Source organism: Dendropsophus ebraccatus, chromosome 10, assembly GCF_027789765.1.
Source record: "Dendropsophus ebraccatus isolate aDenEbr1 chromosome 10, aDenEbr1.pat, whole genome shotgun sequence".
NCBI lineage: Eukaryota > Metazoa > Chordata > Amphibia > Anura > Hylidae > Dendropsophus > Dendropsophus ebraccatus.
Genome location: NC_091463.1, coordinates 39218505 through 39234236, shown reverse-complemented (window position 1 = coordinate 39234236; position 15732 = coordinate 39218505). Strand labels below are relative to the sequence as shown.

At 46.9% G+C, this 15732-nt stretch overlaps 1 protein-coding gene and 1 long non-coding RNA gene across 4 annotated transcripts in view; one reads left to right on the top strand and one right to left on the bottom strand.

The window, feature by feature from the left end:
* EDA (ectodysplasin A) overlaps positions 1-6783 on the bottom strand; it is an 84473-nt gene extending 77690 nt beyond the window's left edge. For both annotated transcript variants that reach the window (XM_069985838.1, XM_069985839.1), the window contains exon 1: positions 6250-6783. In XM_069985838.1, coding sequence (XP_069841939.1) covers positions 6250-6585 — 336 coding nt within the window. In that variant the 5' untranslated portion in view covers positions 6586-6783. The remainder of the gene's footprint in view (positions 1-6249) is intronic.
* A 6554-nt stretch (positions 6784-13337) lies between these two features.
* The window catches only part of LOC138766057 (uncharacterized), a 37409-nt gene continuing 35014 nt past the window's right edge, over positions 13338-15732 (top strand). For both annotated transcript variants that reach the window (XR_011358672.1, XR_011358673.1), the window contains exons 1-2: positions 13338-13426; positions 14228-14336. This is a non-coding gene — a long non-coding RNA (uncharacterized lncRNA). The remainder of the gene's footprint in view (positions 13427-14227; positions 14337-15732) is intronic.

Sequence of the window (15732 nt, the reverse complement as noted above, 5' to 3'; positions counted from 1 at the left end):
GGAAACTATTTTTTTAATATGATAAAAAATGGCATTTTAAAAGGGATGTGTAGACTTTTTATATGTACATAACAGACATAGTGCACATTATTCTCTGAAATCCTGGGTGGTTGACGTCAGTGGGGGGGGTTAGACTGCTAGGACCCCTGCCACGGAACGAAGGCTTATGCTCAGCCATTCACTCTCTCCTAGACACCAAGCATAGCCGAGTGCTGTACTCACCTATGTTACAAAAAACGGATGCAAAAGCAAAAAGTGTGACTACTCCAAAATGGTCAGTGCTGCCCACAGAATTCCAACAGTTGAAAACAGATAAAAAGTTTAAAATATTTATTAAAATATGCACAATTTACAATTTCAAGGATCAGGTCCTCTTCATCAGAATAGCATATTACGACGTCCCATATAGAGTTCCTTGGTGGTCACTTCATCTCAGATCTCACTGTATCAAAGCAGAGTTACAGTAACCTGGCACAACCAATACACAATGCATGGAGCAAATACAGTACTCTGTATTTATAATCATGCAGCACAGAAAACCCTGCCAATTAACAATTTTCCTGGAAAACTCCTTTATGTTTGGTAAGCTGCAAGGTGTGGGGGGGGGGGGTCTCTGTGTTCTGGAAGCACATGGCCCCAGCGTTTTGGTAGGTACTGTCTGGTTATAGCGTCTATGAGTCGCCTAAAGCATGTGTCAAATGTAGACTACGAACTAATATGGTGTGAAAAGGTATTTTCAGACAATACGCATTTGCAGGCTGCCTATCGTTTTAGATTCTGCCCCATGTAATTCTTCCCTGCAAACTGCCTTTTGTGTGCTTTCCTGCCTATGTACAGTCTTAGTGAGCTGCCATCCATGTATGTTCAAAGTAATGTTTAGGCTAAATTTGTGGTAAAATAGCAGAAAACCGTAGCAAAGCTGCATAAAAAAAAACATCATGATGCCTTAGGCATCAGTCAAATTGGTAAAGCATCTTATAATTGAAAGCATTTTCTGCCTTAAAGGGGTATTCTAGACACTAAAAAAAAAAAAAAAAAAGTTATTTTACTAAGTTATTTATCAGAGCAGGGATCGGGAACTACAGGGCGGACACAAACCTTGGTAGAAGCAGATGGGGCTGCTACCACTCAACACAAGTGCATATATAAATAAAAATCTATAGTGTAGTTGTCATGACAGCCCGCTTCTGAATCAGTGGCGAGTTCTTCTGTTCATGTGGAAGTTGGGATCTCCATAAATACTGACACACAACACGACCATAATGTGCGCAACCCCTATTGGATCTGGTAAGCTACACACAGGTTCTCATACCTCCTTACTAACTTTGTGACCTGAGTCAGATGCTCATAGACTGGAAATTGAGAGAACACCTTACTGACTCAAAACAGTTTTTTATGAGAAATAGGGTAGAAACTATTAAAATTTCATACCTCATAGTATAATAATATAGTATCATAATAAAATATATAAAAGTGGCACTTACAACAATTAGTTCAATGTCCTGAGGGACTCAAAGTAACAAGTTCTGCAACCTCAGCTCATCTATTCCCCCTACAGTCCCTGGTCCAGTATAGTGAGCGGTGCTTTTAAGGTCTCCAGGGGTAAGATTCTAAGTCAGAATGACATTTTACTATTTTACTGTATAATTAAAACCATAAAAACAAATAATGCACTTGAGGTTTTGTAGTCTACATAATTGCTTTGTCTCCCTCTATTTTTATAGGTGTCCTTCTCGAGGATACTGACACGGCAGGCAGCCAATATATTGTCTCCTTCAACTCATCCTCTCCTTCTGAAGCTATTTCATAACTAACACATCCTGTTGTCAACGCTACTGCAAAACAATTGGCAGCCGCAACAAAATCTCTGTATGTGAAAGAAAATATACCATCGCAATAGTCTCTCCTGTGCTCATATACACAATGCTCAAGTATATGGCCATTTTGTAGTTTTGTAAACTCTCAACAAAGGCCATTTACCCCTTCTTGGCCATAAATCAGTCAGCTAGAAAAGGGGACAGATGAAATGGAGTTTGATCTCATGGACTAAACAGGGATAGTTTTTTTTATATGTTTCCTTGGAAATGCATAGGCACGCATAAGAGCTGTACGGTTATATAATTACAGGAAATGTTTCATCAAGACCTACTGCAAAATTACTTATTGTGTACACTGACAGTAAATGTGTGTGACATTGTATATACAGTTTTACAGACTCTTAGATAAAAAATAATTATTTTTATAATAATAATAATAATAAAAATAGTAATGATGTTGATAATGGTAATAAATGGCTTTAACTGGAAACCCAGTTACTTTAGTTTTCATCTTGAATTGTATAAGCACTATGCACCTGCCTTTGGTTATCTGCATACAGAGTACAGGCTGTTTATATGGCTCTTGTATTCTGCTGTTTGCACTGGACAGCATTTTACTTCACTGCAGTTACTTTATCCTGCTTATAACTAAGGGCCGTATTACACAGCCCGATCAGTAATGTAAACAAGATCTGCTAGATCGGCGCTCGTTTACGGAGCCTATTACAAGGCCCGACTATTGAGCAGCAAGGGCTGCACGAACATTGTTAGCAATATATGTGCTGCCATTTTCTTTAGCGTAAAATAACGCTCATACATACCTGTGCACACTCCCGATGTCTCTGCCAGCTCCCCGAAATCTTCCTGGCTTCTGCCCAGTCCGGCAGCTGCAACAGGAACTGCAGAGTGGGCCTCTGAAGTGACAAGCCGCTCAGCCAATCACTTGCCACAGCTAGTGGTTGGCTGACCAGCCTGTCACTTCAGAGACCGGCTCTAAAGTTCCAGCAGTGGCTGCAGGCAGAAGCCAGGAAGATGGCAGGGAGCTGGCAGAGGCATCAGGGAGCATGTACAGGTATGTATGAACTTTATGACTTTCTTTACACAGTCATCAGCCACCCGACGCACACTGCATCAGGTCTTACTCCTCAGACCCTCTGCGATTAGGAGATATAGCAGAGTAAAGCACTTGGCAGCGAGCTTCACTTGCCAGCTATTAATTAGATCCAACTGATTCGCTCGGCTATAGTCTATGACGCACATCAGGCTGCTCTTGCCATAGGCTTTGCAGAGGGTCTCATGTGTGAGACCTACCGTGACATTTAACGAACAATGCTTCAGACAGTCAGGATCTACGGAATACGTAAATAACTAGATGATCGACCAATAAAAGTGGCCATATTACTGTTATTTCTGAAGTTCATGCAGTGATTAGTTGTCTAGTATCTCCTCTCTACAGCAGTGTGATACTACATTTCATGCGGGATGATTGACAGGCAGAGAGGCCAGTAACGGACCTCTCTGCCTGTCAGCCTTCCCCTCCGAGCATGCTGACAGACAGAGCGCTGTGACCAGACACGGGCGGGGAGCAGCCCAGATGACTACTTCCCCGCCCGTGTCTGTCACAAGCCAGGGGAATAAAAGTCATTTTCCCTGGTATAAAGCTCCTGCTGCAGCTGCCGCCCATACATGCTGCGGCTACTGCAGGAGCTTTATACAGTGCTCCAGGGAACCATATTAGCCCAAATGGGCTGATTGTTTCCCTTTAACGCATATGACTGGGTAGCCTAGAATGAGCAGACATTTGCATAAAGAATTGAACTTACATAATATTCTAGAACTTTCCCCACAAGACTATATATCACCTGCTCAGTATCTGCTGGACTATATTTTTAATGTGGCAAGTTCCTTTAAGTTGATGAAAATACTACAAATTGGATATGGTATACAAAGGCATACCTGGTATAAGCATGCAGTGAGAGGACCAAACCTAGAAATAGTGACCGACAGTGAATATTATGAAACTATAGTACATGCAATGTACTGTATACATGATAAAAAGCATCCCATCCAGATCCATTACACGATTCACTTGAGCTCACATGCTGAAAAGTAACTAGAAACAGGAAGGCAACATAAGTTCTGGCTGCGGATAGGAAACATTATCTGATATCACCATATGGGATATAAGTGGACCAAGTCGGTTACTATAATACAGCAAAACATTCATTGTATCACTATTATAACTGGTGTAATAAGGGGAGGCAAATGGTACTAGATCCCTACTCTAGGAATAAACTGGAAAGCACCAAATTCATACAGGAGTCCTGTGATCACATCAGAAGGAAGAAACCCTCTAAGCTTTAGCTGTCCAGGCATGATGGGAATTGTAGTTTAGTAACAGCTGGAAGGCCTAAGTCACCTGCTGGATGGACACAATACTGCCAGCCTCTCATATATCACCAGAATGTATGACCAAACAATATCATCATGCTGTAACTCTATCCAATGGCTATGGTGGACAAACGTCTACCGAACCAGGATGGCCAACTATGTAATATGTATGGGGGTGTCCAGACTCCCTGACAGCAGTTCAAGGGAATGAAGAATCAGGCCTGACCCATTAGTTTTCAAGGGAGATTGGCTACCAGCAGAGGAAGCAGTTTTTCCCTTCTTCCTAGCAGGTATGTATGAAAAGGGTGGGAGGAAGAGCCACCTCCAGGATGGCACACATGTAATGATCAGCATTATGGATGATGATATCAGAACCATGGTGAGAAACAGATCAGCCATAAACCTACATGACTATGAAACTAACCTTACACGTACACCTCCCTGGGCACTACACATACACCTCCCTGGGCACTACACATACACCTCCCTGGGCACTACACATACACCTCCCTGGGCACTACACATACACCTCCCTGGGCACTACACATACACCTCCCTGGGCACTACACATACACCTCCCTGGGCACTACACATACACCTCCCTGGGCACTACACATACACCTCCCTGGGCACTACACATACACCTCCCTGGGCACTACACATACACCTCCCTGGGCACTACACATACACCTCCCTGGGCACTACACATACACCTCCCTGGGCACTACACATACCAGACAAACTCTCTCCTGGTAAAACAAGCCAGATGTGCTACACATCTGTGACATCAATAGTATATTCCATCACACACGTAACACAGAGGAGATGCTATCACACATAGTAATAGATATTATATGATACCTAATGGCTCAATTATCACCGCAGGGGAGGTCCCATCACATAACTGAGTGATCCCATCACACATAACATAGTATTAGAAAAGAGCACTAAAAACACTTAATTTAATGACTGATCTCATCATACATACATACATGGAAAAGCATACCGCACAAAAAAACATAGTAAAAGATATCTTATGATACATACAAAGTAATTGAGAGCCTGCATAGTGTACCCCCCTATCACACACACAGCACAGTGTACCCCCCCATCACACAGTGTACCCCCCCATCACACAGTGTACCCCCCCATCACACAGTGTACCCCCCATCACACAGTGTACCCCCCCATCACACAGTGTACCCCCCATCACACAGTGTACCCCCCATCACACAGTGTACCCCCCCCATCACACAGTGTACCCCCCCATCACACAGTGTACCCCCCCATCACACAGTGTACCCCCCCATCACACAGCACAGTGTACCCCCCATCACACAGCACAGTGTACCCCCCATCACACAGCACAGTGTACCCCCCAGCACACAGCACAGTGTACCCCCAGCACACAGCACAGTGTACCCCCCAGCACACAGCACAGTGTACCCCCCAGCACACAGCACAGTGTACCCCCCAGCACACAGCACAGTGTACCCCCCAGCACACAGCACAGTGTACCCCCCAGCACACAGCACAGTGTACCCCCCAGCACACAGCACAGTGTACCCCCCAGCACAGTGTACCCCCCAGCACACAGCACAGTGTACCCCCCAGCACACAGCACAGTGTACCCCCCAGCACACAGCACAGTGTACCCCCCAGCACACAGCACAGTGTACCCCCCAGCACACAGCACAGTGTACCTCCCAGCACACAGCACAGTGTACCCCCCAGCACACAGCACCCCCCAGCACACAGCACAGTGTACCCCCCATCACAGTGTACCCCATGACACAGCACAGTGTACCCCATGACACACACAGCACAGTGTACCCCCCATCACACAGCACAGTGTACCCCCCATCACACAGCACAGTGTACCCCCCATCACACAGCACAGTGTTCCCCCCCAGCACACAGCACAGTGTTCCCCCCCAGCACACAGCACAGTGTTCCCCCCCAGCACACAGCACAGCGTACCCCATGACACACACAGCTGTCACCGCTCCCGCACATCCCTCAGCGCCGTGTCCGGACTCACCTGGCGCCGCTCGCCGGCTCCCGGGTGCTGCAGGTCAGAGAGCCGCACCGCCGTCCTCCGGTGCTGGGTGAAGTCCCCGTCCTCGTCGTTGGTCCCTGGGCCGGAGCCCCGTGCGAACTTCCCGGCTCCCATCTCCCGGCGCATCTCCGAGCGCAGCTCCAGATAGCAGCAGATGGTGACTATGTGCAAGGACAGCGACAGCGCGAAGAAGCCGAGGAAGAGCCGGCAGCTGCCGCAACTCCTGGGACAACTGCACCCCGAGTGTTGTAGAGAGGAGGAGTCCGGGGACAGGGAGGGGTCCGCTCCAGGCTGCTCGGACAGACTCCGGGGTGCCATGCTCGTTAGGGGCAGCGGGGCAGTCACCAGGGAGGGAGGCGCGGGCCGGTCCTGTGCTTCACTGCTGCGCTCTCCTTTACGGCAACATGACTCTCCGCCGCTGAGCGTGTTACGAGGCAGCACATGAAACAACTCCCGGAGCAAGGCAGAGAGAGGAGGCGCCGCACTCACGGGACAGCTCCGTCCTCCAGCATGTAGCCACACCCTCCCAGCGCCTTATCCCCGCCCCTCCCGTGCTGGCCCCGCCTCACAGCGGGCAAGACAAGACCCTCGCGTGACGCCACGCCCCGAGGCCGGCCCCCCTCCACACATAGGCTACAGGGACTGCTACAGAGTTACCTCAACGGGTGACTCCGCCCACATTTCTCTAAGCAATAGCGCCACCTAGTGGCCGCATTGTGCACTTACACTCCGTTCTCAGCGTGACCTGAGAGGACAGGGGAGGGAGAGGAGGCCACAGGGAACAGGCTGCTGCCTCCCACAGTGACCTCCCGGGGGGCAGGGTTGTGCTGCCCTCTGCTCAGCCTCCTCTAACAGTGACAGCTGCAGCTGGATGAGCCTCGCTCGTTACTATAGCAGATCTACAGATATACATCTATAGGCACATATAGCAGTCAGATCACATGTCTTATTAGTAAGGGAATAAGAATAGACAAATGTAAAGCAGCAGCAGCAGCATTCAGACTGATCACATGTTCAATAGCAATAACTGAATACAAAGCCCCTGAAGCTCCATCAGCATATGAAGGAAAGCCTGGGACCGCCCATCCATCCCTGGCTTTGTATAATGATTGCACCTATAGACCAGTGTGTACACAGCTTTATTTCCATTATGTCCCACTAATACACATGCTAATTCCTTGAAGGAGCAGGTGGTGGGTGTACACAAATATTCCTCATAGACTGAACTAGATTCTGGTGACTGGCGGACAGGGTAGATGCTTATGCCCCTATTCCACAGGTCGTTTAGAGGAGCAAACGAGCGCTCTCAGCGCTCGTTTGCTCCTCGTTCCCCGCTCGCTGTTGCCACTATTCAACGCGGCTGCAGCGAGCGGGTGAGTGCGGGAGGGTGCGGCGGGGAGCTGCGGGGAGCTGCCTGGGTGATCGCTGATCGTCCAGGCAGCCCATAAGATATAGCTGCGTCTGCTGCCGATGCTCCTATTCAACGGAGCGACGGCAGCAGATCGCTGCTATATCAGTCGCTTTTTTTTCAACATGTTGAAAAACAAGCGACTGCAACGATCAGCCGACATGAACGATGTCGGCTGATCGTTGCACTCTATTCCACCGGACGATTATCGTCCGTAGCGGCCAATATCCTGCTCCACAAACCAAGATCTAGTACAGCGCTTCCCAACCCTACCAGAAAATGTTCTATAAAATAAAAAACGCCATTCAGTGACTCACAGGTGACGTCTTCTTTGATCTGAGGTGTTCACTTTCGTTTTCCTCTCTATCCCTCCAAGGCCACCGTGATGATGTCTTCCAGCTACAATTCATCTCTTTAGAACCTGCAAGAAAACATCTTAGGCTCCGCACATTTCTAGCAATTTTATTTCTTTTCTCTCTCCTATAGGCTCCCAAACTGTAGTAATTGCCCTGTTTGGTGCTATGTGCTGTAAGATGAGTAGTTATGTGGGTTGCCCTCTGTATGTAAAATCCTATGGTGTTTACCCATGGGCTAATAATGCCCCCTGCTGTGCCCCTTTATACTATAATGCCCCTGCTGTGTACCCCCATGCAATAATAATGCCCCCTGTGTGCTCCCACATACCAATAATGCCCCCCGCTGTGCTCCCTTATACTATACAGCCCCTGCTGTGTTCCCCCATACAATAATAATGCCCTCTGCTGTGCTCCCACACAGTAATAATGCCCCCTGCTGTGCCCCCTTATACTGTAATGCCCCTGCTGTGTACCCCTATATAAAAATAATGCCCCCCTGCTGTGTTCCCACATAGTAATAATGCCCCCCTGCTGTGCCCCTATACTATAATGCCCCTGCTGTGTACCCCCATGCAATAATATTGCCCCCTGCTGTGCTCCCACATAGTAATAATGCTCCCTGCTGTGCTTCTCATATAGTAATAATGCCCCCGTTGTGCTTCCACATAGTAATAATGCCCTCTGCTGTGCTCCTCATATAATAATAATGCCCCTGTTGTGCCCCTCATCCGAGCTGTGTGGATGCAAAGAGCAGCTCTTCTGCTGCTTCTGACTCCATCCTTGGAGCTGCAGGGATGGATCCTCCGGCAGGCATGATGATGTCACTTCATCCCGCCTGCTGAAGAGATCACGTCTCAGCGTCCCATAGGCTGCAGGCATGAAGTGTCGGCAGCCTATGGGATTGAATGGAGGAGCAGGTCGCTGACAGTTCCGGCTCCTACATTCTGTTCACTTCAATGTTTAGCTCGCTCTCCTTGCATTACAGTGAGCGGGGGCGGAACATCAACATGATCGGTGCATCCCTAGGAACTGCGCGACCACAGTTTCTAGGGATAGTTAAAGTGAAAGTGTCATAATTCCCACCGGGATCCAGAGGCACCCTTGGGGGGTTCTTGCGGCTCCCAGTTGGGGACTTCCTTCTGATCTAATACATGGAGCAATGTGGAGAGGAGCATTTGGAAGCAAACCATAGCGCTGCTGGTCACATAGGATCTCCAGATGTTACAGACAGACTCAAACATCAAAACTGAAACCATACATGAAGTTTGTCCAATCACATTACACAAGGCTTGTAGATTGTAAGCCCTCCCAGGCAGGGTCTTCTATCCCTATGTACCAGTATGCCACTTACCTTATCAATGTAATGTGTATTGACTTTGTAATGTTCTGTTTGTTAACCCTTATCGCTTGTATAGCACTCTAGAACCAAGGATACAATAATAATAATAATAATAATAATAATAATAATAATAAAAGTCTACTTATGTACATCAGACATATTTCTCCATTGTGCAGTCATTCAAATCATTGCTGAGGTATGGCAGCCACCAGGAGATCCTATAGGAAAGCACTGGCTCTCATTATATGTGCAACCCGCCTGATGCTGTGGACTGTAAAAGAATACCTGTCAAATCTGAAAACGCCTCAGTGTGTCCTCACTACCACTGGAGGGGATGACAACAATGTGGTAATCATAACTATCCACGAAGTACAACATCATCCTTTCCACCGAAGTAGAATTTCTGCTATAAACTAAATTCTATACTTCTGACATATAATCCTCCACTCTCCAGCCTGTAGACATCCAGTACCTATCATCAGCACTATGTCAGTGCCAGATACAGTAAGACCTCCCTGCCCAGGGCCGGATTAAGGTTGGTGGAGGCCCTGGGCACCAATTTTGTTGCCCCCCCCCCCCCCCCATTTTCTTCCCCCACAAATAAACCATACAGCAATCTATACAGGTTGCTGATTACTGTAGGGGACTTAGCACCTACCTCTCCTCACTCCTGGCTGTATGGCTCAGCATCCTCCTCTTTTCTGCATATGATGGACCCTAAAGGCTGCAGTCCAGAGGAAGATGCTAGGCCCTAAAGACAGGATGGGGGAGGGGTGAGCATTGCGGTATGTTCCCACTTAATTCAATGCGAGAACACAGCACTTTAGCACTTTCTGTGCACTCATGCCCACTGTGTCAGCCACCACAGCTAGCATGTGCAGTTGTGAATCACAGGCAGACCTGGACTTGCAAGTCTAGGTCCCATCTTCAGTTCCCAACTATATAAAGTACCTGAAGCAGTAAAGAGCAGAAAGTACTTAAAGGTTGTGTATAATCTATAGCGGATATGCTACATGTGAATTTACCCTAAGGATCATGGCATATATAGCTGCACACAGGCTACATGTCATATGCTGCACACTGGCTATATATACCATATGCTGCACACAGGCTATATATACACCATATGCTGCACACAGGCTATATACCATACACTGCACACAAGCTATATATCATACACTGCACACAGGCTATATATCATACGCTGCACACAGGCTATGTATCATACGCTGAACACAGGCTATATATCATACACTGCACACAAGGTATATATCATACACTGCACACAGGCTATATGTCATACTCTGCATACAGGCTATATGCCATACACTGCACACAGGCTATATATCATAAGCTGCACACAGGCTATATATCATACACTGCACACAGGCTATATGTCATACACTGCACACAGGCTATATACCATACACTGCACACAGGCAATATATCATAGGCTGCACACAGGCTATATATCATACACTGCACACAGGCTATATATCATACACTGCACACAGGTTACATGTCATATGCTGCACACAGGCTATATACCATACACTGCGCACAGGCAATATATCATAGGCTGCACACAGGCTATATATCATACACTGCACACAGGCTATATACACTACACTGCACACAGGCTATATACCATACACTGCACACAGGCTATATATCATACACTGCACACAGGCTATATGTGATATGCTGCACACAGGCTATATACCATACACTGCACACAGGCCATATATCACACACTGCACACAGGCTATATGTGATATGCTGCACACATGCTATATATCATGCACTGCACACAGGTTACATGTCATATGCTGCACACAGGCTATATACCATACACTGCACACAGGCTATATATTATAGGCTGCACACAGGCTATATACCATACACTGCACACAGGCAATATATCATAGGCTGCACACAGGCTATATACCATACACTGCACACAGGCTATATATCATAGGCTGCACACAGGCTATATATCATACACTGCACACAGGAATCATGTCATATGCTGCACACAGGTTATATATATAGTATATACCCCTGCTCTGATATATGCCCCCATAGTATATGCCCTCGGCTCTGATATATGCCCCCATAGTATATGCCCCCTGCTCTGATGTGCCAATACAAAACAAAACCTCATACTCACCTGCTCCTGCTCTAAAGTATGCCCCTATAGTATATATCCCTGCTCTCATATATGCCTCTATAGTATATACCCCTGCTCTGATGTGCCAATACAAAACAAAACCTCATACTCACCTGGTCTGGGCAGATGACAGGTCTTCTCTCTTCTGGCTCTTCTCTGTTCCTTCAGCCTGTCAGCCACTGTGACAGATGCTCCAGCATGTTCCATGATGTCACATCCCTGCTGGAGAGATCAGGTTTCCTTGCTAAGGTCCCACGCAGTCCTTTCCTCAGTGAGGGGAAGGGGCAAAGGGGAGTGAGGACCTCGGCAGGAGACAGGCACACGGAAGCTTGACAGGAAGAATCCATTCAAAGACTCACCAGGGGGGAGTCTGAGCCTGCCGGGAGGGAGATGCTTACACAGGATTAACCCTACACATCCCTCCCTCCCTCCCTGGACAGCATGCAGTGTGGCCAGTGCGGTAGGGTTTCCACATGCTTTTTGCGCATGGGACTGGCTCCCAGACACCACTTCTGGGTTTGGGCTGGTGGGGGCCCCCTAGTGGTGGAGGCCCCTGGGTACGTGCCCCTTGTGCCCTCCCTTTAATCCGGCCCTGTCCCTGCCCCTCATATCTGGCACAGTACAATGTATATGAGGCCACAGGAGGGAGGGAATACTAATAATAGGTGCCCAAATGTCAGGCAGATGCATGCTGAACACAGAGTCCTGACAACACAGTAGGTTGGAGCTTCATTGCATACTGTCATGGTGAACACAGCCTTAGTGCTCTATTCCACGGGCCAATGAAGGCCCGATTAATAATGTAAACGAGCGCTGGCCTGCTAGATCGGCGCTTGTTTACTGGGCCTATTCCACGGCCTGATAATCGTTTATCAAGGGCTACAGGGACATCGTTACCGAAAAGCTTTAAGAAAACCCTGTCAGTTCACACAATGGAGCCACACGCATCTGTATTCAGCAGCGGTAAAGATGATCTTTTCTGAGACCGGCCGTTCCGTGACCCGGTGTGTGTCTCTTACAACATGTGAACATGGCCTAATGCGGCATGTTTTACCAATTCAAGTCTATAAGATTAATATGTTAAGGGTAAAAACACACACACACCGGATCCGCAGCGGATTTCATGCAAATTCACCTAATTATTAGTTCACCATTAGTGCTATAAAGTGATGTCATGGAAGGGCATAAAAAATATATATTTAGGGTAGAAACACACACACCGGATCAGCAGAGGATTTCACTGAGAATTTGAAGCAAAATCCGCTGCTGATCCCTTGCCTGTGATTTTCAATGAGAATACATAGTCACAGGGTATGGAAGTGACAGCCCCCTTAACCCCCCACCAGCCAGAGCATGCTGTACCTGCTCCACGCTCCGGCTTGCTTTGGGGCTCACGACATCTTGACATCCCGCTGAGTGGCTGTGGCAAGGGATCCTCATTGGATTTTGCTGCAAATTCGCAGTGTGAAATCCTCTGCAGATCCGGTGTGAGTGTTTCTTCCCTAAATGTATATTTTTTTATACCCTTCCATGACATCCATGACATCACTGTATAGCACTAATGGTGAACTAATAATTAGGTTTATTCCAATAACTGCTTCCCCCACAGGCCACTAGAAGTGCTAGTGCTAGAAGTAATGGAGATAAATGCTGCCCAATCACAAAGCAGATTCTACTGCTGGAGCACTACAAGCTGCATTGTGATTGGCTGCTATAGGCAGCCAATCACAGGGCAGCTTTCACTGCTGGAGCACTATAAGCTGCTCTGTGATTGGTTGCTATTGGCAGTTGTTTGTTTATCCACATAGCTAAGCTCCACCCATTTAGAAGACATGGAAAGTGACAGTTGGAAACAACATGTCATGGAGACTGACAGCCAGACTAAGGTATCAATTCATTATCAATGGGGTCCTGTTAGTATCCTGCAGGGGGTGGTAGTCATCATTGTAACAATATATGATGCTAGTTTGGGATGTTTCCTTTACTAAGTCTGAAGTGGCTGATGACTCATCTGCCCTGTTGTCATGGTTACAGGAGGTACCTATGTGTTTATGAGCCTCTTTATAGTCTAAAGTGGGACATTATGTATTCAAAAAGGTAGGGCAATGTATACTATTTATGTGTGTATATATATATATATATATATATATATATATATATATATTAGGGGAGATTTATCAAACATGGTGTAAAGTGAAACTGGCTCAGTTGCCCCTAGCAACCAATCAGATTTCACCTTTTATTTCTGTGAGGAATGAAAAGTGGAATCTGATTGGTTGGTAGGGGCAACTAAACCAGTTTCACTTTACACCATGTTTGATAAATCTCCCCCACTGTATATACATTAATACTATCAAAATGCTGTGTGTGTGTGTAAGCGGCTTTACTGTTTCATATAAATCTATTTATCTGAGGCTCAATCTTTTACAGACATTTTCCAGCTGGCCAATTATTATATTGACAACAATATTAGATAGAAAGTAGTCCCACTACTGGCATTCCTGCTAATCCACTGTTTGAAAGGGCCACAACACTCCTGTCAGTGCTGTATTCTCTTTATTGCTCATACCTGCATTTGCCACACCTCCACCAGACCTAGAGAAATATTTATTTTCCTCACATAATCCCTTTAAAACGTGCATCTGTTTTATTATGTTGAAGTTTTTTCTTTCTGATTCATTTAAAAGTTGTTGGTGAGAAACCTACTGAACACTGTCATGTGGTGAAGTCAGAAATAAGAGCTGGCTGGATCAAAGCGACCACACAGAGTGACCTGGATCTTCTGCGACCACACAGGTAAGTGAGGGTCCTATTAGATGGCACAGTCAAAAACTGTAAACAGGCACCGATCTGCTAGATCAGCGCTTGTTTACTGAGCTATTACACAGGCCGACTATCGGGCAGCAAGGGCTGCACGGAAATTGTAAGTGCTGTCTGTGCAGCCCTTGCCCTTAGTGTAAAATAATAGAATATTAACTCACCTTACCACATTCCCTGTTGGCCTCCGAGGCCTTCCCCGTTGTCAGCAGCTCTGCAGCTGTGCCTTCTGTTCCAGTCTCTGGACTGAAAGGCCGTGGCCACTCAGCCAATCACTGGCCACGACCAGGCCAGAGATTGGCTGAGCGGCCGCAGCCTGTCAGTGCAAGGATCGGAACAGAAGGCAGAACTGCAGACACCAGGGAAGGCCTCGGAGGCCACCGGGGATCGTGGTAAGGTGAGTTAATATTGTATTATTTTATGCTTGTATTATTTTATCAGCTGATGATCGTTTCATCAGTTGATCATTCTCTCTGTTGCATGGAGTGATAATCGGCTGAATAGGCATGATCGCTATGTGTAATAGGGCCCACACATGGGCGTCATCAGGAGGAGGTCATAAGCCCTCCTCCTGATGACGCCCATGTGCGGGCAAAACTAGTTAAGGGGCCTGATTTTAGAAAAACCAGTAGACTGCAGCTACTAGTGACTACCCTATGATTTTAAGGGACTACAGACATTATATTTAGCTGACTAAAGTGGAGTGTATTTTTAAGTTTAGCAAATAATATAGATACACTTTTTTTTTTATCAGAGAGCCAATAAAAGCTACGTTTTACATATGGAGGGCATTTTCAGTTGTGTTTTGAGCTAGTGGCCTGTCACGACTGGGGTAGTGGATCTTCTGTACCGCCACCAGCAATGGCATAAACCGCACCAGGGAGCGGAGTCTAAGGGGCCGCTGGTTTTCACCAGAGCGGGATGGGCTTGCTTCGGCAGGCGACCCCCAGGTCGCTACCCCTGGCTTGGTTTGCTGGTGACGGCAGGCGAGGTGAGCAGGAGCAATAGGCAGGTTGTAGTGCTTGTAGTGCTCCAGCAGTAGAATCTGCTCTGTGATTGGGCAGCATTTATCTCCATAGGCCGCAGCGCCGGGTCCCTGCACACGGACACTTTAGTGGCTGCCTGGGACAGAGGGGAGTTGCGGCGGCGGCCCGGAGCAGCCCTGACATGGCCCTTTTTGTTTATTGATATACTAGGTGCACAGTGAAAGCTGTTTCCCGTTGGAGCATAAATTACTAAAGTCAATCGTGACCCCCCATATTTATAAATATATATATATATATATATATATATATATACGGAATAACTTTGATGAAGGTAATCACATATGTAGATAGGTGTTAGATTTTTGAACAACGCTGTTAACTTATTGTAA